General features: G+C 47.4%; 1 protein-coding gene across 3 annotated transcripts in view; it reads left to right on the forward strand.

The window, feature by feature from the left end:
* Window positions 1-22,611, forward strand: part of LOC101943327 (ephrin type-B receptor 5) — a 144,910-nt gene that overhangs the window by 121,404 nt on the left and 895 nt on the right. For 2 of the 3 annotated variants that reach the window (XM_005281670.5, XM_065584904.1), the window contains 10 exons: window positions 11,179-11,303; window positions 12,604-12,766; window positions 13,733-13,847; window positions 16,786-16,841; window positions 16,956-17,075; window positions 17,527-17,774; window positions 18,846-19,061; window positions 20,248-20,397; window positions 20,543-20,736; window positions 22,022-22,177. In XM_005281670.5, the coding sequence (XP_005281727.1) occupies window positions 11,179-11,303; window positions 12,604-12,766; window positions 13,733-13,847; window positions 16,786-16,841; window positions 16,956-17,075; window positions 17,527-17,774; window positions 18,846-19,061; window positions 20,248-20,397; window positions 20,543-20,736; window positions 22,022-22,177 (1,543 nt within the window). Of the gene's footprint in view, window positions 1-2,155; window positions 3,130-11,178; window positions 11,304-12,603; window positions 12,767-13,732; window positions 13,848-16,785; window positions 16,842-16,955; window positions 17,076-17,526; window positions 17,775-18,845; window positions 19,062-20,247; window positions 20,398-20,542; window positions 20,737-22,021; window positions 22,178-22,611 lie in introns of those variants that run through there. The other variant, XM_042855020.2, reaches the window with a different exon arrangement.

The following is a 22,611-nucleotide window of genomic DNA, read 5'->3' on the forward strand; positions in this document are numbered from 1 at the left end:
TTTTATGAAGGTTTTTGACACCATCCCTCATGACATTCTCATAAGCAAGGTAGGGAAATGTGGTCTAGATGAAAATACTATAAGGTGGGAGAGCAACTATTTGAAGACCATACTCAAAATGTAGTTATCAATTATTTGCTCTCAAACTGGGAGGGCATATCTAGTGGGGTTCTGCGGGGGTATGTTCTGGGTCCAGTACTGGTCAATATTTTCATTAATGACTTGGATAATGGAATGGAGAGTATGCTTATAGAATCTGCAGATGAAACCAAGCAGGGAGGGGTTGTTATCACTTTGGAGGACAGGATTAGAACTCAAAACGACTTCGACAAATTAGAAAATTAATCTGAAGCCAACAAGATGAAATTCAATAAAGATGTGGAAAATACTACATTTAGAAGAAAAAATCAAATGCACAGCTACAAAATAGGGAATAATTGGCTAGGTGAAAAGGATCTAGGGTTTATAGTGGATCACAACTGAATATGAATCAACAATGTGATGCAGCTGCAAAAAAGGCTAATATAATTCTGGAGTGTATTAACAGAAGTGTACTATGTGAGACATGGGAGGTAATTTTCCTGATCTATTTAGCACTAGTAAGGCCTCAGCTGGAGTACTATGTCCAGTTCTGAACACCATACTTTAAGAAAGATGTGCACAAATTGAAAAAAAGTCCAGAGAAGAGCAACAAAAATGATAAAAGGTTTAAAAAACCTGACCCTTGAGGAAAGGTTAAAAAAACTGGACATATTTAATCTTGAGAAAAGAAGACTGAGCGGGGACCTGATAACAATCTTCATGTATGTTAAAGGCTGTTATAAATAGGACAGTGATCAATTGTTCTCCGTGTCCTCTGAAGGTAGGACAAGAAGTAATGGGCCTAATTTGCAGCAAGAGAGATTTAAGTTAAATATTAGGAAAAACTTTCTAACTATAAGGATAGCTAAGATCTGGAATAGGTTTCCAAGGGAGGTTGCGTTGTGGAATCCCCATCACTGGAAGGTTTTAAGAACAAGTTGGACACACACCTGTCAGAGATGACCTAGCTAGGGCTAGAGGGCTGGACTAGAAGACCTGTTGAGGTGCCTTCCAGCCCTATGATTCTTTTATGTCTCCTTTGCAGGTGTTTTACAAGCTTTTTCCTGGAAATTTTGTTTATTACATTTCGAACTCACTGGTGAAAGTTACCCTAACTTGGATTATTTTATTGTTATTTTCACAAACTATTTTACTCTTTCATACTTCTTTGCCTTAAAATGTAGTGCTCAGCTTCATTATGAAACGTAATAGAAATGGGCATATAAAATACACTGGCGTCTGTAAATGTCAAAATGTATGCACATTCAATCTAAAATGCTGGTAAATATTGTTTATTTTCGGGGGCCTACGGTGTCCTCTTTGGAGTGGGTAAGGTATATCGAGGGGTGATAGTCTGATGGGTGATTGGGTGGTAGGAATGGAAAGCATATGGAGGGACAGGATGGAAAGGTGACAATGCATATCTAGTACTATGATTATTTCAGGACACTTGTATACAATTAGTAATAAAAAAACAAGGTAATGAGCCTGAAACCTGGCCCTTAGCGGCAGTGGGGGGTGTGTGTGTGTGTGTGAAGAGTGCACTTTTGGCTGCCCATGCAGTATGTGCCATCATAGGGCCAGTTATCAGCCCTGCTGCCTTTCACAAGCATTAACATTCACATTACAAATAGTTTTAAAAGTCCTATGGCACTTTTTGCAGAAGTGACATGTTCTTGGTCAAATTCCAACCAAATAATTACATTCAACCTCCCTAAAATTCTCCTTGCAGCCATGTCTGGGTACAATGTTCTTCAGTTGTGTCCTAAAGTCTTGCATGGTGGTGGTGTGCACTGTTAAACAGTTGTTTAGTTCTTTCCCAGTTACCAGCATTTCACTGCAGATGAAGCAATTCCTTTCCGTGCAAAACTGTTTAAAAGGAAAGTGCTATCATTTTGAGAATATTTTATTATGTAAAATATTTTATTATAACTTTGGCTCACATTCTGCTTTCACTAACATTATTTTAACTGGTTCCTACTTGCCTGAGCTGGTTAAACTCCTTTGATTTGCTTCTTCCTGACTAATTTTATCTCGTTGGATATGAAAAACAATTCTTTTATCTCTCTTGCAGGTGGGAAGGGAGAAGAGCCATTCTGTGGCTTTGCTTCTTTGCCAGATGTCCCTGACTTTCTCTCCACCCATCCAGGTGTTCACACATTCGGGGGCTGATCAGGAGTGTTTGTTGGGAATTTTCTGTCAGAATAATTTTCCAACAGAAAATGGCATTTTTGAAAAAAAAAAAAAAAAAAAAAAAATTTCCATAAGGAAATTTCAGTTTTGCCAGAAAATTTGAATTTTCTGTTGAGAAATTCAAAATGATGCCGCCTTGCCTGTCCGGGGAACTCTTGTCAATTTCACTTTCCACCCCAAGGGAGAAAGCAAAATTGACAGGAGCCTGCCATGCAGGCAACTGGCAACCCAACATATCCCATTTTGTTTCTTCTGAAATGGATGTTTCCTAGAAAGCCCTTCTCATAAAAAAAGCTATTTATTTATTATTATTATTATTACTGTTCATCCAGTTCAGGATGAAAAAAGTTTCAAAAATGCATAATTTATATGGGAATAAATTTTCGAGCCAGCTCTACGAATCAGTGCCTACTCACCTCCATGCTCTTGCTTCTCTGCTGGGAGAGGTAATTTCTAGAGGAGCTATTTTGTACATCCTCAATTCAGCGGCACACTTAAGTGTGTGCCTAGTGTTCAGCATGTCAATACACATGATGACTTAGTATATTTGAATGGGGCCTATATCTCGGTGATGCAGTTAAAAGCAAGGGAATATGATGGTCAGACAAATCAGTCTACATTTTTTAGTGTATTATTTTTGAAATAATGAATCATATTCTATCCCAGGCAATTTATTGTTTCCCTCAACCTGCTTAAATGAGTTTCAGTGTAGTAAGCAGAATTGCCAGACCCAATTGTTCCAAAATCACTAGTCAGGCCCAAAAAACCCTAATGAAATTGACTTAATAAATCATGAGATTTTTAAAAATTGAGTTTCTCTTATTTGCCTTCTTGTTTGTGAGCTTTTAGGGGTCATGTTTTCAAGCATTTCTCTCCAACCCTGAGGGTGATCAGTTGCTGTTTAAAATAAATGAAAGCTGAGATTCTCACATCATCACTTCACCTCCCAGAGCTGAGGATTTAAGAAAAGACTCACGATCAAATCATGAGAGTTGGTAACACAGAGTAAATAATGTACCAGACTATCCCACCCCAAAGAGACAGAGGCTCTGTATTTATCCCCAGAGTGAGTGCAGTGCTGGGATCACCCCTGACAGCATGCCTCCTGCCCTGAGCTGGAGGGGCCAAAGCATAGTTCATGTTGAAAACTCCATTCAGTCCTGGGCCTCTGCGCCAGGATGGCCAACAAAAGGGCTGATTAGTGTCAGGGATAGCAGTGGTTTTGCCATTTGGGCACCTGTCCCAGAAGACACTGGACTGTGACCCAAATGAGAGCAACTTTCATTCTTTACTGACCTAGGGCAGGATTGGAGCCAGTGACCTAGGAGGGCTCCAACCCTGTCCCCAAGCCCCCAGACTCATCAAACTCCCTCAGCTCCTGGTTGCAGCTGGTGACCTAGAGGTGAAAGGCTCCCTATCTTCTTCCCAGTTGCTCCAACTATCCAAGTCTGTTCTCCACGCCACCTGACTCTGATTTATGTGCATGTGCTGCTGATTTGCACATTTTTCACATTTCACTTCCAAGGAGCTTGTGATGTCAGACAAGCCCCAGGGAAGCCAAGCTCCTAGGGAAAGGAATAGGCCTAGCATTATCCCCACTTTATAAATGTGGTGGCAGAGGCGCAGAGATGCTAAGTGGTTGACAGGATACTGTCTGACCCAGTACAGCCTTTCTTATGTTCTTATGTTCTAAGTGACTTGCCCAAGGCAACATACTGCACCAACAGCAGAGCAAAGGTCTTCTGACTCCAAGTCTTCACTGCACTACTCTTCCTTCCCCCTGCTAACTGAATAATCCATGTTGCACTTTATCACTCCCTCATGACTGACTGAGATTTCCTGGCTTCATTCACTGGCTCTAGTGGCAGGGGAGGTGACTTTCCCCACCTCCACCCTGACACATACAGCCTGCTGCTTTCTAGAGAAAGTTAGAAAAGAGCTGGGCCAGGTGTTCTTTGGTTCACATCCTTCATCTCCAGTGATTCATCTGATATGACTGCTGTTAAGGGAGTGTAATCTAGAGGCACGAGGAGTCAGAACGCCTGGGTTCTGCTTCTGGCTTTGTCACTCTGTTTGCCTTGGGCAAGTCATTTAATCCCTCTGCCTCAGTTGCCCCATCAGTGCAGTACAGCAAATAAAACTGACCTACCCCACAGGAGAGAGGTAGGAGGCTTAATTAATTTTTTTGAAGACCCCTATGAAATCTGCTGATGAAATGTAGGAGTCTAAATTACTACTTTGGCATTGTGGTGAGGCTCAGAGCTGTGGAAAAGGTAGCATCAGTGGCAATGAACACTGGTGATCACTGAAGAGCCTATGTCCTCTTATAGAAAAGTTGGGGTCTTAACCCTAGTGTCCTGGCCAAAATCCATTTTGGGACATTTCATTCTACTGACCTAAATTCCCTGGGATAAGGGATTCTTCTTCACTTCTTGTCTTAATTTGTTGCACATGGTTGCTGTGCACTGTTAACAAGCTGCCATATTCCTGTAGTGGGTTGGTGGTGGTCCCCACTCTGGGTCTGTGGGAAGCCACTCCGCCTCACAACGTCCCTCTGTGTCGCCCACTGTTAGGAATTAGCAGGGCCACATGCAGCCTGGGGCTCTGGTCTGCAGTCAGGGCGGAGTAGCAAACACAATTAGGAGCCCAAGCCCTTAGTCACAGTGGGACAGCAAGAGTCAGCTCTGGCCAGTCCTCAGGCCCCCAGTGCGAGTGTGAGGAGCTGGGAGCAAGAGGCGCAAGGAGCTGAGAGTGAGAGGGTGTGCTGCTGGAGGACTGAGGAGCACAAGTGATATCAGACACCAGGAGGAAGGTCCTGTGGTGAGAATAAGGAAGGTGTTTGGAGGAGGCCATGGGGAAGTAGCCCAGGGAGTTGTAGCTGTCATGCAGCTGTTACAGGAGGCACTATAGACAGCTGCAGTCCACAGGGCCCTGGGCTGGAACCTGGAGTAGAGGGCGGGCCCGGGTTCCCCCCCAAACCTCCCAATTGACCTGGACTGTGGGTTCTCCCAGACGGGAAGGTCTATGGGCTGTTCCCCAACCCACATGGTGAATCTCTGAGGCAAGAAAATCCACCAATAAGCGCAGGACCCACCAAGATAGAGGAGGAACTTTTTCACACTGGTCTCTGACCGTGAAGGCGTATTGCTGGAGGGTAAGATACCAGCGCATTAGTCTGCCTTTGGAGTTCTTCATAGTGTTTAGCCATTTGAGGGGTGTGTCGTTGGTGATAAGCACAAAGGGGGCCCCAAGAGCGTCAATAGCCCATTTGACTGCAAGGGCCTCTTTCTCAATGACCAGGTACTTATACTCTCGGGGGAAGAGTTTTCAACTGAGATAGAGGACAGGATGCTCTTCTACATCCACCTCCTGGGAGAGGACTGCCCCGAGTCCCACCTCAGAAGCATCTGTTTGAACCAGAAACTCACGTGTGAAGTCAGGGCTGAACATGACGGGTTCCTAATATAGGCTTTACTTAAGGGTCTGGAAGGCATTTTCACACTTGGCCGACCAACACCTGGCAGGGGCTGTTCTTGGTCAGGAGTGCCATGAGTGGCACCATGATTGACACAAAGTGGGGCACAAACCGTTGGTGGTACCTGGCCAGGCCCAGGAACTGCCGAATCTGTCGCTTTGTTGTCAGTGCCAGGCAGGCCTGTACCACCTGGACCTTCCCTATGAGGGGGCAGACTAGATCCCAGCCAAATGTATATCCCAGGTATATAATCTCTTGCCACCAGATTTGACATTTTTTTGGGTTGGCCATGAGTCTGGCATCTCACAGGGTGGCGGCCATCTGATTTAAATGATCCTCTCACTGGCAGCTGTAGATCAAGACATCTTCCAAATAGGCCACAGCGTACTCCAGATGGAGGTTCAGGAGTTGGTCCATCAGGTGCTGGAAGGGCGCTGGAGCTCCATGGAGGCCGAAGGGCATCTGGGGGAAATGGTATAGCCCACTTGGAGTGGCAAAGGCGGTTTTCTCCCTGGAGCTCGGGTCCAAGGGGCTCTGCCAGTACCCTTTCGTAAGGTCAAGTATCGTTATATACTTGGCTGTGACCGTTGAGGAGCTCATCAATCCTGGGCATCGGGTACACGTTGAACTTTGAGATCACATTTACCTTCCAGACGTCTATACAGAATCGGAGAGTTCCCTCAGGCTTCGGAACCAGTACGATGGGACTATGCCACTCTCTCCATGACCGTTTTGTGACTCCCAGCTCCACCAGTGCTTGGATTTCCTTCTCGACGAACTCCCGTGTCTGTCGCGGGAGTGGGCAGGTGGTCTCCCAGACCCCCTCCCTGGGGTTCATCTGGATGGTGGGCTGCATGACTCTGGTCTGGCCTGGGAGTGCGGTGAAAGTCGTACAGGGGGCTTTCAACAGGCACCGGGCCTGTTTCTGTTGTTCTGGGGAGAGGGCGGCCCAGTTGGGGCTTCTAGGTCTTGGCCATATCAGGGACCTGGGGACCTAAGTCTTGCTCATGAAGACAAGGGACGATCAGCAGTCCTTCACGTGTATGCCAGGGTTTGAAAAAGCAGGTTTATCACCTTAACTTTTTGCTTTTTTGGTCTGTTTGGTGAATCTCATATGTGACCGGCTCTACCCACTGGACCACTTCGTAAGAGCCCTGCCATCGGGCAAGGAGTTTTGACTCCTCCGAGGGGAGAAGGAGGAGCACTTAGTCGCCGGGTTCGAAGGTTTGGTCCCAAGCTCCCTGATTTGTAGTGCCATTCCTGAGTCCCTTGGGCCGTCTGGAGATTTTCTTGCGCGAGGGTCCCGGCCCGAGCTAGTCAATCCTGTAATCATAGGACATATTTCAAGAACCCCTGGGAGGCCAACAGGTTGTATTCCCAGGCGCCTCTCATTAGATCCAGCACCCAGCGGGGTTGTTAGACAACAGGAGTTCAAAGGGGGAGAATTTGGTGGATGATTGGGGTACTGCTCGAATGGCTAACAACAATGGCGGGATCAGCTGGTTCCACTGTTGTAACTCTTGTGAAGGGAACTTCCTCAGCATGTCCTTTAAAGTTCTATTGAAGCGTTCAATGAGCTCCTCCATCTGCAGGTGATGACATGGACTTCTTTGGCATCCTAATGCCCAGCAGTGTACACACCTAGCAGAACAGCTGGGATGTGAAGTTGGTCCCTTGATCTGTGAGAAGTTCCTTGGGAAGCCCAACACAGACAAAGATCTTCACCAGTTCCATTGTGATGATGAGGGCACTGGTATATTATCATGGAATGGCCTCGGGGAATTGGGTTGCATAGTCCATTAGGACAAAGATATAGCAGAACCCAGCATTACTCTTTGGGAGTGGTCCCACCAGTCCATTGCAATTCGCTCAAAGGGGACGCCTACTATGGGCAAAGGGACCAAGGGCGCCTTCATCACCCCTGGGCCAGTGGCCAGCTGTCACTTGGAGCACGAGTGACAGTAGTCCCTTACCTTGCAATAGACTCCTGGCCAAAAGAAGTGAGATAGGACTCGGGCCACAGTCTTTTCCTGCCACAAGTGGCCGGCCATAGAGATGTCATGGGCCATCTTCAAAATGTCTCTCAGATGGCAAGGGGGGACTACCAACTGGGTCTGAACCTCGTGGGTTTGTGGGTCCCGGTCAACCCAGTAGAGATGATCCACTACGAGCTCAAGTCAGGGCCAGTGCGCCATTCTCTGGGGGTCTGTCACAGCTCCGTCAATGTGGGTCACCTGGTCATCGGCGCCACTGAGCATGGAATCGCCCCTGTGGTCTTGACAGAAGTCGGAAATGGGGTCTGCCGAGGGGTCTTCCCTCAGGGTATCTGGAGGCGGGGTCGGGTTCACAGGCTTGTCGGGGCCCTCTCCTTGAGGTCTCTCATCACTGCCTTTGAGGGGGTCTCGTTCCTCAGCCTTGTCGCTGCTTTCCCCAACAGAGTCTCCTTTCAGGACCGTCTGGGAAGGGGGTGCCCCAAGATTGGCCTCCTGCAGCAAGTGGGTAAAGCCCAACCAGTCCCACCTGAGCATGATAGGATAGCCGAATGTGGGGATCTCCTGTGTCACTCCACTTATTGTCAACGTGACCTGGTGTGACAGGTTGGATCACAGAAACCGCCTTGAGAACTGCCAACTGATGTGCCAAGACTATTTCTGCCCCTGCTTTCCTGCCCTGGCAGCTTAGGACTTCAGTGCCCTGCCTGGTTTGAGCCAGACCCGCTAGCCTGCTGCAAACACAGTCCCAGGATCTGAACCAAATCCCCTAACAGCCGTAGGCTTAACTGAAAGCAATTTAAGAAGTGTTCCTGCCTTTAACACTCAGATGCCCAACTCCCAATGGAGTCCAAACCCTAAATAAATCCGTTTTACCCTGTATAAAGCTTATACAGGGTAAACTCATAAATTGTTCGCCCTCTAGAGAGAGATGCACAGCTGTTTGCCTCCCCCAGGTATTAATGCATACTTTGGGGTTAATTAATAAGTAAAAAGTGATTTTATTAAATACAGAAAGTAGGATTTAAGTGGTTCCAAGTAGTAACAGACAGAACAAAGTGAATTACCAAGCAAAATAAAATAAAGCACGCAAATCTAAGCCTAATACAGTAATACAACTGAGTACAGATAAAAATCTCACCCTGAAAGATGTTTCAATAAGTCTCTTTCACAGACTGGATGCCTTCCTAGTCTGGGCACAATCCTTTCCCCTTGTACAGCTCTTGTTCCAGCTCAGGTGGTAGCTAGGAGATTCCTCATGATGGCTCTCTTTTTTCTCTGTTCCACCCACTTATATATCTTTTGCATAACGCAGGAATCCTTTGTCCCTCTGGGTTCCCACCCCCTCTTCTCAATGGAAAAGCACTAGGTTAAAGATGGATTCCAGTTCAGGTGACATGATCACATGGCACTGTAAGACTTCATTTCCCACTTGCCAGCACACACGTATACAGGAAAACTTACAGGTAAAACAGAGCCATCTGCAGTCAATTGTCCTGGTTAATGAGAGTCATCAAGATTTCAAACCACCATTAATGGCCCACACTTTGCATAATTACAATAGGCCCTCAGAGTTATATTTCATATTTCTAGTTTCAGATACAAGAGTGGTACATTTATACAAATAGGATGATTACACTCAGTAGATTATAAGCTTTGTAATGATACTTTACAAGAGAACTTTTTCATGAAGCATATTCCAGTTACATTAGCGTATTTTCATAAAATCATATAGAGTGCAACGTCACACCTGGGCGTCGGGGTACGCTCTTCAATCCCCATGGATGTACTGAAGTCTGATTTCCCACTCTGCCAGTCCAGGGTTAGAGATGACTTCTTGGCAGATAAGTGTCTGTCCATATCCTGAGTCTAAGAGGGCCATGACTCATTTCAGTCCCATCCTCGGCCGAAGTTGCAGTCCATATTGCGGCCTCCCGTTTCAAGTGTCCAAAATGACCACAGGAGAAGCAGGGTCCAACCTCTGGATGTCCTGGCCGAGGCATCACCTCTGTGGGAGGGCTTCGGCTATAGGTCCGACCCTTTTTGTCAGGGCCAGGAGAGTGGCCCACTGCTCCGGGGGCCACCCCGCAACCACTGCGACTCACTGAAAGGTCACAAGGAATGGTTCAGGGTCATCTTCAGGCCCCATCTTGGAAAGTCTTACTGGCACTGGGGAAGCAGGGGGGGTTCACTGTGCTCCCGAATGGGGGCCCGTTAGGTCTAGGCAGCAGGGTCGCAAGGTGTAGCAATTGCGGCTGTTGGGCCCTCAACTGCTGCACCAGTTGCTGTTGTTGCTGGAATTGCGATGCCTGCTGCTGCTCTTGGCTCTTGGCCAGATAATTACTGAGCTTATCGAGCTCCATCTCTCCCATTAGGAATATCTATGGTGCAGCTGATGCAGGACTTCCTACTGCAGGAGTCAGGCTGCTGCCCGAATTCTCTACCAAGTGTAGTGGGTTGGTGGTGTTCCTTTCACACACACCCTCTCCCCCCAATCTGTGGGAGACCACTCCACCTCACTGCGTCCCTGTGTGTCACCCACTGTTGGGGAATTAGCAGGGCCCCACACACAGCCTGGGGCTCTGGCCTGAAGTCAGGGCAGAGTAGCAAACACAGGAGTCCAAGTCCTTAGGGTGGGACAACAAGAGTCTCTAGCTCGGGCCTGTGCACAAACACAGTGCAGGAGCCTCTGGCGGGAGTTGAGCAGAGTCTAGTGTCCTAGCTCAGCGGACTATAGGCTCCTAAGGAGAGGGAGTACTGCCACCCCAGAGGTAGGGTGGCCAAGGGGACCTGGGCCCACCCAACTCCACCATGTCCCAGACCAGGGCCCTAACAGTAGCAGAGTGGTCCAAGTCTTTGGCAACCACCCAGCCAGACGAGGGTTGACTGCCCCTGGGCCAATTCCTACCTTCCCCTTGGAGTGTACCTGGATCCATAAGGGGTGCTCTGGGTCGTCAGGTACAAGGCCCGTGGTAGTTCCAGCAACTCCTCCATGGCTTGGTCAGTGGGTGACTCTGGCAGTTTTGACCAGTCCTCAGCTCCGCAGGGGCCCACGGCAGTCTCCGAGCTCGGGAGCAGGCAGGAAAAGTCTGGCTCCTTTGGCAGCTGCAGCCCAACTGAGTTCCCAGACCCTTCTTTTACACTTCCTGGCTGTGTCCATGAGGGCTCAGTGAGTGGTCCCTCCCCCTCTGGGTCCGTGGGAGGCCACTCGGCCTCACTACACCACCCCAGAGGTGACTAATTTCAGTGAATGGTGAAGTGAAATTGCCCCTGGATGTCTTTCGGTATATTTGTAAAGCACTGTGGGATCCTTCATGATGAGACCCCAGAGAAAAGTAAGGAAGGGCTGAAGTCCACACTGTCACCTCAAATTAAATTGTCTTCTGAACAAGCTTTTCCTCTTACAGTCTCTTCCTCCTCCTTTCTGTCTTGTTCTAGTCCCCTCTGCGGTTCCTATGATGCATCAGGTGAGTCGCACTACCAACAGCATCACATTGTCCTGGCCACAGCCAGACCAGCCCAATGGGGTCATCCTGGATTACCTGCTACGCTATTTCGACAAGGTGAGTGGAGGGCAATGGAAAAGAGATTGCCCTACTGTGAGCATTAGTGGGGGAACATGAGAAGGGAGGGACTGTGTAGGGAAAGGAAATCTCTCTAGATTGGGGATGCAGCTGAGAACTGAGGTGAGCAAGGGGAAGGAGAGTACTTCCAGTGCGAAGAAAGGGGAATCTGTGGTAAAAAATTGGGATTGGAAATTATTTTTCATCCAATATTTTCTCTTCTGTATTTCTCAGATTGATAGAACCAGGTGGTGTGGACCAGCAGAGGGGAGATCTCTAGCTGAGTTCATCCCTGGGATTAGATTAGATCTTTCGGAAGAGTTTAGGGATGCCAGATGCAAAGATGATAAAAGGAACTGGAGTTCCAGAAGTGATACATCTTTGAGAGGATGGGCTCATTTTCAGCAGGAACACTCCCATTATGTCCTCACAGAGGGAAATCCCATGGGACATACTGGCATCTCCATCCAAGGCTGGATAGAAATCTCTCTGTACCTGTAAAAAAAAAAAACCCTTTGCGGATTAATGCTAGGAACTGTCCATTGCCACCCAGGCTCGGATGGCACAGGATCCTGCTCTGCTCGGGTGTGTGCCGCAGGAGTTTGGAATATGGGATGGTGCCAACTCACACCTGCCATTCATTAGGCAGCATGTTGATCCATTATAGGCTGGCAGATGAGACAAAATAGTTGTTTTCCACCCACATCAATCATGACTCCTAACTGGAGGTTGGTGGTTGCAGGGCAAGATGTCTGGAGGAGAGTTCAAGCTGCCTCTTGTTCCTCATCTCTGCTCTTCCACTGGAACACATTGCACAGTTGTTCAGTACAGGTCCTTCCTCTAGTTGTAATGGTGTCTTGTAAATGGTAGTGCCAATTCCAGCAGGTTGTCCTATGGAGCACTACATATGCTGTTGCAATGGATTCTGGGAAGAGAGTGGCAGAGTTTGGTGGGCATAGGAGGTAATGTTTCAGGTCAAGTTGGGAGATTATTGAGATGAATAGCATCTCACCAGGGCCCCGTAGGAAGATATACCACCCATCCATGTCCTAGCTCATCTTCCTCACTCTTGCCCAAATCACACTTTTCCTTTTCCCTTACTATTCACTTCCTTTAAGGTCAGGAATAAGGGGCAATGGCAAAGCTGAGTGGGGAGCCTAGGACTGGAGTATCAGGGGAAAGGGGGCTGCAGGGCAGGATCGAGGGGCATTGTACAGGGAACCTAGGATTAGTTGCTGAAGAGTGTCATCTGTAGCTGGGCTCTCACATTTGTCATCTCTGATTGGCCATTGGCTTGCAGGCGGAAGATGAGGATAACTCATTCACCATAACCAGTGAGACCAACATGGCCACTATCTCAAACCTGAGCCCAGGCAAGATCTATGCCTTCCAGGTGCGAGCCAGGACAGCTGTGGGTTATGGGCCATATAGTGGCAAGATGTATTTCCAGACCCTGGTGGGAGGTGAGTGATGCACTTGCATGTACTCTCGAACTGATACCTGCACACACACACACACTCACACCGCTCATGCTCACACATGCCCCTACACATGCCCACTAGCTCATGCTCCCAAACCCCCTCACCCTTGCACTCCTATTCACATAATACACTTGTATCCTGCTCTTTTTCATGCTTGAAGACCCACACAGACCAACCCAGGCCTTCACAGATGCATATTTGCATATGATCACACACCCATATGATCACTCATACAAACTTCATGTGTCTGTGTGCAATCTCGAGCATATCTTTTACTCAGATTTTTGGTACATCTACATCCTCAGTCCCTTGCACTCTTGTGCAAATGCCCATCAGAACTGAAGTGTGTTAGTAACACTAGCTGTAGGGGAGCTCAGTACCACATCACACAGGGGATCGCAGTTCATGCAGACAGGTCACAGTTCAGTGCTCTGCAATGGTCTGATGGAAATCAGGCCCCAGAGCATCCAGACAAAACCTGCTTTTTGGCAGGTTCAGCCTTCATTCATGGAGGGAGCAGTGTATCACCTGTGACAGTTCTGGGCGTGGATCAAAGGGGCTGGGTCAGGGCAACCTCTTCATACATCTCTCTTGCGAGCTGAAGGAAGGGGAGAGGTTGGCCCTGGGAACCAAGGTGGATTACGCTCAGGTGGCTGCTCAGGAGTCAGTGGATCCAGCTGAGCGTGGAGCAGGGGAGGCAGAAGAGGATAGGAGGGGCTGTGGGATTTCCAGGGGGAGGAAGGGAGGCATTGGAGACAGAGAGATTGAAGGGGATAATGGAAGAGTTAATTGGAGGGTGATGAGGTATCAGGGTTTGACTGCGAGATCTAAGGGAGGCTGGAATAGTTCTCTGGGTGGAGCCTGGCTGAACTGGTAGGAGATTCTGACAGCCCTTGTCCTCTGTGTGTGTGTGTGTGTGTGTCTCTCTCTCTCTCTTTCCGTTGCCAGGCGAACGCTCGGAAATGGTTCAGGACCGGCTGCCACTTATCGTGGGCTCAGCACTCGGTGGTCTGGCCTTCTTGGTAATTGCTGCCATTGCCATCCTTGCCATCATCTTCAAGAGGTGAATTCCCTCCCCTCCTCATGCCCAGCACCTGCACCCTAGCCAGTGGATCCCCCCCTACCTAAACCCACCCCTAGGGAAACCCAGTTCCACTGTACATTCATCCAAACCCCCGTGAGCTCCCATCTTGCTCTGCATCTCCCTCAGGGGGATCCTACCTCATTGCTCCTAATTGAGGGCCCAATCCATTGGAAACACTCCCATTGATGTCACTGGGAATTGGATGAGCCTCAAATGAAAACAAAAGGGAAGCTTAAAACTAGTGACCACAAGGTGTTTGGCTGCAGCATAGTACAGAATAGACTTGTAGATTAAAATTTCAGGTCAGCAAACTCTAGGGAACGAATGAGGAAATCTAGTGAATAAAAATTGATGGGAAGAAGTATTAAAATCTACTGATGTAGAAGGTGCCTGGGGAGTCTGAAAATATCCTTTAATTAAGAGCCTAGGAATTATAGCTCATCTGAAAAACAAGAATACAAGGAGTGCAGCCCCCGTGGTTCCAGGAAGGACTAATTCAAAGATAATAAGGTAGGTTTAAAGAAAGCACTGTAGAGAAAGAGAAGGCAAATAAACAAGAGTATAGACTATCTGTTACGATTTGCAGGGAAAAGAAAAGAGTAGCATAAACCAAAGCACAACAGAAAAACAAGAACACCCTGGGGTCTGAGAATGAATGATGGGATCCTTTTGAAAGATAAAAACAAGAACCGATCAATATCCCCATCCTCAAACTCGCCCCAACTCTGAACCCTTAGACCCTCTATATGTGTTCTCCGTGTCTCTGCTCCACCCTACCCCCCTGCATTCTGCAAAAAGGAACCTTTTAGCCTTTCCTCTCATGTATATGGAGTACAACTATATAACCTACTTTAGAAAGCAAAATCTAGGGTTTCTTTTTTTTTGTTCTCCTCTTTCCCTTTTTAATATTTGTTTTCCTTTTTCATGTAAACTTTTTTCTTTTGTTTTTTTCTGGGGAGGAAAGAATGAAAAAAGACAAATGTTGTTATATTTCTATTGTAGTCTCCTGTTGTAACTTTGGACTGTTAAACTATAATTTTATGTTATGGTTGGAAATATGTGATATTATGTGCACAACTCAATAAAGCATATATTTTTTTTACAAAAAGCAGAATGAATTAATATTAGCCAAAGCTGGGGCTGAGGAGGGGACTAAAAGGATTCTGTAAATACATCTGTGGGAGAAGAAATACCATAGACAAAGAAGGCCCACTTATAAATGAGAGAATGGATGAAATTAATGATGACACCCAAATGGCTGAGATAACCTACTCTTTTTTATTTTAAATCAGCTTTAAATAAGAAAAATAAGTTTGGACATTTAGTAAATAAGGAAAACCTTACAAAACAGCTATTAAAAAGATTAGGTTTATATTTAGAAAATTTAAATACATTATAAATGTATATTACATTTGGAAACATTAACACATATTGTCTTGTCAATATGCAATGTAGGGTTTTAAGGGAATTACACAGATAAACTTATTTCTGGAAAATTATGGGAACCAGGAGAGGTATCAGAGGACTTGGGGGAGAAAGCATATGTAGTGCTGACCTTCAAAACAGTAAAAATCAGGGAATGATGCTGGCAATCATCACCCTGTAATGCCCGTTCCTGTTCATGGTAAAATAACTGAGCAGATCTTGAGAGAAATATTACTCACTAAAGTTGTGAAGGTTTAACAGAGTCCTGAGAAAAATACATCATTTATGAATAATGCAGGATGTAATACAAGCCTGATGGTTCTTACTTTTTAGAATTAAGGAATTAGTGGATGGTAGTTGTAGTTATGTTGTACTCTGGACACTAGTAAAGCAATTAAACCCTGTGTTTCATGAAATCGTATCTCAAATTCCAGTTGGATTGGATAGAAACAGTCATATGGATTCAAAACTGTCTGAAAAACTGTAACCTGAGGATGATGATAAGCAGAAAAGCATTGAGTTGTTGGGAATCTGTGTGTTGAGATGCCACAGGGCTTGGTTTGGGACCTGGTTTTATTTAATCTGATCTAGAAGTTGTCAAATAAATGAAATACACAGATGATACTAAATTAGAAAGGGCTGTGAATACCTGTGAGGACAGAGAAGTATTATAAAGTAATATAAAGTAAAGAGAGATTAGAAATATGGGCAGAAAAATAAGAAAACAAGATTTAACTTGGAAAGTTTATCTAGAATGGCTGGAGAATGACCTGAGACATACATACTGAATGGGAGGAAGAAGCTTGCAAAGAGGCAACGGAGGCTGAAAATTAGATACGTCTTTGCAATATGATGACAGCAATAAAGACTGCTGCGATTTTGAGCTGTATGCACAAAGGCATTACATCATGGGACATGGAGGCCCTGTCTGTATGATCTCTGTGTTCAGTTTGGGGTATCACACTACTGGAAAGACATGTCAAGGTGGACGTAGTTCAGACAGGAGCAACAGAAATGATACGGAGGGGCTGACTAATGGGGAGAATTAAAAAGAACTAAATCTGTGTAACTGGGGTAAATGACACTTAAGGGGAGAACAACATAGCTGACGAGTATAAAAAAAACATAGAAGGAAACGAATTATTTAGGGTGGTACTAAAAGGAATAACCTGTAGTGATGGGATGAAATTAAAAAAAGTTTAGCCAGCATATTGGGAAAACCTTCCCAGGTAATTGTGTTCAGCTATGGAATAGTTTCCCAGAGGGACTGGTGGAGGTCCCAACCTTTTGCATGTTTGAAACTTGACTGGATACAGCAATGGTAGATGTGCTGTAGGGAACAACCCTGCATTGGTCACCAGCAGATGGTGGGGACCTTAATAAGTCTCTTCCATCATTGACTTCTGCTTCTTTGATTCTGACCTCACACTGGGGAGCCTGGGAGACCCTTTCCTGCCTGCTTTGATTTCCCCCTTTTTTTTGTGTCCCACAGTAAGAGGCGAGAGACCCCATATACAGACCGCCTGCAGCAGTACATCAGCACACGGGGTAAGTGTTCACCAGGGATAGGTGGCAAGGGGTGTCTCTTCAGAGCTCACTCACATCTCTTCCTCCCTGGGGCTTGGCTATGATCATGGTTGGGCTATCTCTTCTTCCTCATAGGGCTTGGGGTGAAGTATTACATTGACCCTTCGACCTACGAGGACCCCAATGAGGCTATTCGGGAATTTGCCAAGGAGATTGATGTGTCCTTTGTCAAGATCGAAGAGGTCATTGGATCAGGTAATGCAAGGAGAATGGCAAACCCCGCTGTATGGCCCATAGCTCTGCAACTCATGATGTGACTCAATCCTGACCCACATCACTGCTAGCCCACATTGAGAATCAACCTCTGCCCTACTTTCTGGAACAATATCAGTGCAGCTAGTGCATCCTGACCAGAATGCACCTTAACCTTAACCCCTAGCTTGGTCCAAAGCTGTGTATAAAGCAGCATTGGAAAGGCCACCCCCAAATCCTTGTTTGACCCCCAATCTGTTTCAAACCTTAATACACATCCTCATTCAAATTGGAGCTTTGACCATGAATTTTGTGCTAACCCAAACCCTAACCGCTACCCTGGTCCTTATCAGTCCCTGGGATCTTAACACTAGACTGTTTATACAGCCTGTCCCTCACTAGGATCTCATGTTTTCCCATCTCATGCTAGCTGTGTTTTCCTCCTCCCCGGTAGGAGAGTTTGGAGAGGTGTGCTTCGGGCGCCTGAAACCCCCGGGGAAGCGGGAGTACACAGTGGCCATCAAGACTCTGAAGTCAGGTTACACAGATGAACAGCGGCGGGAATTCCTGAGTGAGGCCAGCATCATGGGGCAGTTTGAGCACCCCAATGTCATCCGTCTGGAGGGCGTGGTCACCAAGAGCCGACCCGTCATGATCGTCACGGAGTTCATGGAGAATGGCTCACTGGATTCCTTCCTCAGGGTATCCCAAGCTGGACTCTGCTCCACCCACCTGCACCTCTTTGTCACTGTCAGCTCCATCATTTAATCTCTCCATCCTCTTCTCTCTGTGTCTGTCAGATGTCAAGGCCAGTTCGCTGGAGGTTTGATGGAGATAATGATGAGACACTGAATGGATCTCTCTGGGGCAATGTGTCGAGAATCTTCCATCACTGGCCAGGTCACCCAGTGGGAGATGGGTAGACTGTTCCACAGTCCAATACAAACTCACTGATAAGAAATATTTCCTGATATCCAGGCTAAAATGCCTCACTCTGCTCCCTGTCCTGCAGTTACTATTAGTCCTATCCCCCAAGGTCTCCTTAGGGATGTGGTTTTCAAGCTGTGCATCATAGGGCAATTTTAGGTGGTCCATGGAGCGATCTGTTGTCCAAATGGTAGTGCTTCTGCCTTCAAGCAGTAAAGCTTCCTGCTAGTTATAGCCTATTTCAGGGCTCTTAGAGTTTTCAGAGGTTTTTCTGATCAACTAAATTAAAACAAAACTAAAGATGGATTTCTCTGCTCCTTGTGAGCTGCTTCGCCACTTTCTTTACCAGGTGTCTCTTTGATGATAATTCAACCATGGCCAGATTTGCAGGTGACAGTTTGCTGACACTACAATTGGAAGGTTATACAGCACATAAAACCAAACTAGAGACCTGAAAGATCAGAGCAGAGGGGGCTGCAGGTCGCTCTTTTTTCCTGTAGCCAAGTCATCTAGCCGCTATGGAGATGGTGGAGGATCAGGAGTTGGAGGCTAGGAGAGGAAGTGTCCACAAGCTGAGATGTATCTTCAGAAGTGGGTCACCAATATGAAACTGTTTGCAATCTATTGCCCTAACCACCTTTCTCCTTCCTTGATATTTACACTTGTATGGTAACTGTAGGTGGTTCTGTCTCCCACAAATTTGGCTGAACATAGACATATTTAGTTCTTTTAACTAACTTCATAATCCCTCCTGCTCCAATCCCTCATTGTTGCTTTTCTCTGCTGGCTGTAATTCCTGTGTCCACTGAGGCCTGAGTCTTTTGGGTGTGTCTCTTCTGTCTGCAGCAACGGGAAGGACAGTTCAGCATGCTGCAGCTAGTGGGGATGCAGCGGGGGATCGCAGCTGGCATGCGGTACCTCTCGGACATGAACTATGTCCACCGTGACCTGGCTGCCCGTAACATCCTGGTCAACAGCAACCTGGTGTGCAAGGTGTCTGACTTTGGCTTGTCCCGCTTCCTGGAAGATGATGCCTCAAACCCCACCTATACTGGGGCCCTGGTGAGTTACTGGTGAGGAAACTGGGCTTCTGCTATGACTGCCCTGCACAGGCCTGTCCTGCACTCATTGTTAATTCTTTATACAAGTCTTGTGTGTGCTCCTCTTACCTATAGAACAGACAATAGCTTGGGGACAAGATACCAGGAATGGGGTACAGCACCTTCCACCCCTAGTGCACCACTTCCAGCTCAGCCTCAGATTGAGAGGACTGGAGGGATTGGGAATGGGGTGCAGAGCCTTTCACCTTGAGGTCATCAGTTTTAACCTAGCCCCAGACCGATAGTGACTGACAACTGCAGCCATGTAATCAGCTGTACAAAATGAGCTGGTGAGCTCAGTACATTGCCATGTGGGGTAAGGGTGCACATTCCAAACCCCATCAACCACAGTAGGCAACAGTTTGCTCCTGTGCTGGCCAGCTCGGCAGAGAGGCTGAGAACTGAGGAGCCACAGATACTGAACTCCTCTCCTGCCTCTGGGGCGCATGGGGTAATTACAACACCCAAAATACTTGCCAAAAAACCTTGTACAGCACCTACGAGCAATACCTAAACCAGCCATTACATACGTAGAGCTCAGACACCCCTGGGCCCCCTGCAAGAGAGTGGGACTGGGGCCAGGGAGCTGCAGCAGTCATCCTGTGTGCAGGGCTCAGAGGAGGATCCACTAGTTGGGTGGTGAGATGGGGATCGGATTACTGTGCTTTGAGCAAGAGCCAGCAGCTGAGTGGCTTTGAATATTTTGTCAGTTGGGGAGAGTCAGGCCAGAAGAGAAAGGGATGAAAAGCTGATCAAGTACACTTGTCCCTGGTGTTGGATGCTGGGATTTTCAAAGGAGTCTAAGGACTTCAAGTGCCCGACTCCAATTGATGTTCAATAGGATTTGGGCACCTTAGACTCCAGTGAAAAATCCAACCATAAGGATTAAACTTCATTAGAAAATTGGATTTGCAGCAATCAAAGGTTGGATTCTGCTCCCAACCATGCCATGGGACAAGGTGGGGATGTGAACATGACTAATTTAACCCCAAAACAACCAACAAAATATCGTTGTTCTGCACTGGTACCACGTGCTCTGGGCTGGGCTGGGTGCTGGGATCTGGGCTCAGCCATTCAATGAAGTCTGTTCCTTGGATTCTCCATGCCTCACAAACGCTCTGCTTGCTCCATTTCTCTCTGCTCTTCAGGGTGGCAAGATCCCCATCCGCTGGACTGCTCCCGAAGCCATCCAGTACCGCAAGTTCACATCCTCCAGCGATGTCTGGAGCTATGGCATCGTCATGTGGGAAGTGATGTCATATGGCGAGAGGCCTTACTGGGACATGTCTAATCAGGATGTAAGTTCTGTTTGGGCAGGAATGTATGTATCTCTCTGCTCTCACTGATGTCCCTCCTGAAGATGGAACAGGCCCAGATATATCTCAGTGGCTGAAGCCAGTGTTTCCCAGTTCTTATCCTGGCATGTTTCTTCCTTTGCTGCAGGTAATTAATGCTATTGACCAGGACTATCGCCTGCCACCACCCCCAGATTGCCCCACTGTCTTGCACCTGCTCATGCTTGACTGCTGGCAGAAGGAGCGGGTTCAGAGGCCCAAATTCGAGCAGATAGTCAATGCTCTGGACAAGATGATCCGCAAGCCATCCGTGCTCAAAGCCACCGGCACAGGGAGCAGCAGGTGAGATGGGCCATGGGCAAAAGACAGGTGGGATGTGGCTGGGGTGCTAGGCTAGGACCATGAGCAGAAGGAGCAGGGGAGATCTGAGACTGGGATCAATTACAAATCAAAAAGGGCGTGAGTGTGTGAAGATGGAACCAGTGCCTGGTGCACTTTACAACTGGGATTGGGGTGGTCTTGGTGATGGGAGTGTGGGGGCTGAGTGTAAGCGGAGAGGAATCTCTGTAGTGGGGCAGCCAGTGTTGGGGTGAGCAGGAAATGGGAGGCCTTGCAGATGAAGGGAGGGGAATGCCTGGGATGGGTTCATCAGGGATTAGGGGTGAGCAGAGGCAGGAGGACCCAGACTGTGGAGAAAAGGAAATCTTTACTTAAATCTGGAATTGGAAATGTCTTGCATACAATATTTTCCCATCTGCATTTCCCAGCCTGTTGGAACCAGATGCAGGAGGTCAGCAGAGGGGATGTCTCTGGGGGTAGATGCAGCCAGGATTAGATGGCTCCAGAGTGGATGACGGAAACACGTCCTGCTGGCCTAGAGGGATTTTCCCATGGGTTTTAAACCTCGGCCCAGCACAGCACAGTGCAAGGCTGGGGGAGGGGAGGAGTGCGTGCTTGTGCTCAGTTTATTAAACACCAAAATAGAAAGAGACTTTTAGCCTTGGGACAGATTCAAAAGGCAGGAAAAGCAGCAAATTTCATTTATAAACCATGGTTTCTTTAGCCTTTGGCTGCTGTTTAGTCTTGTTTCCTTTGATGAAGGAAAGTGTTGGAGCCTAAAAGAGCCACTCTGTATGCATGAGGTAACTGCTAACTGGCTGTTCTAAGGGGAGCAGCTCAGAGAGGGAGAGCTAGTCCACAACTGGGGAGACACAGGGAGTGACTTCACCAGCCCCATTTCCCCAGTCTTGGAAAGCCACCCCAGCTCCAAGGGATCTTCACCCAAACAGTGAGGCAAGATCCAACAAGTGCCAGAGGGTCTGGGGCAACTGGGGATGCTTGTCCAGAGGGATTCATGATGGAGCACGATTTGGAGGGAACTGTCACCTGTTTAGCAGGGTGATTTGGGTTGGGTGGAAAAGGGAAATGGGGAATGCTGGTAAGAGAGGGCACCAGGCAGGAGGAGGTGCTGGGGCATGGTGGGGGGATATTAGTGTCTATCTTTATTCCATGCTGTTCTGGTGTTGTCCCCCTTCCTTTCTGCTCTCCCCCAGACTGAGTATTGTAATTGGCTGGCAAGCGTTGGTCATGTGAACTTTTAGCACTTAAGTTCCCTCTTCCTTTGCAGACCATCCCAGCCCCTGCTGAGCAACTCACCCCCAGACTTCCCCTCACTCACCAGTGCCCACGAATGGCTGGATGCCATCAAGATGGGCCGCTACAAGGAGAATTTTGACCAGGCCGGATTGACTACTTTCGATGTCATCTCACGTATGACACTGGAGTAAGTAAAGTTGGGATGGAGCAGACGACACTGGGTGCTGAGGGCTTCCACCTAAGGAGAAACTTCCAGAGTGGAAGAGGAGCTAGGAGATAAGGAGTAGGGAATCTTTGGAGGATACACACAGAGGTAATGGAGGGGCAGTTCAGAGCAGGGCAACTTCCATCTAACATCCTTTTAGGCCCTTTCTACACTTGAAGTATAAGTGCGTATTTGTAACCAGTTCTGACACTCATCTGACCCCAGTAAAACATACACAAGGGAGTTATGCCCACACAGCCACTTTTTCCACACCATGACTATGTGTGGGGCATGTTTGTGCATCGGCAATCACACCACTGCATAACTGAATTTGCATCAGTGCATTCTGGGAAAACCTGGGCTGCTGCTGTCCCATAGTAGCCCAACAAGAGGACCTGCACACAGAGCAACACCAG

The sequence above is a fragment of the Chrysemys picta genome, chromosome 1 (assembly GCF_011386835.1).
Source record: "Chrysemys picta bellii isolate R12L10 chromosome 1, ASM1138683v2, whole genome shotgun sequence".
Taxonomy (NCBI): domain Eukaryota; kingdom Metazoa; phylum Chordata; order Testudines; family Emydidae; genus Chrysemys; species Chrysemys picta.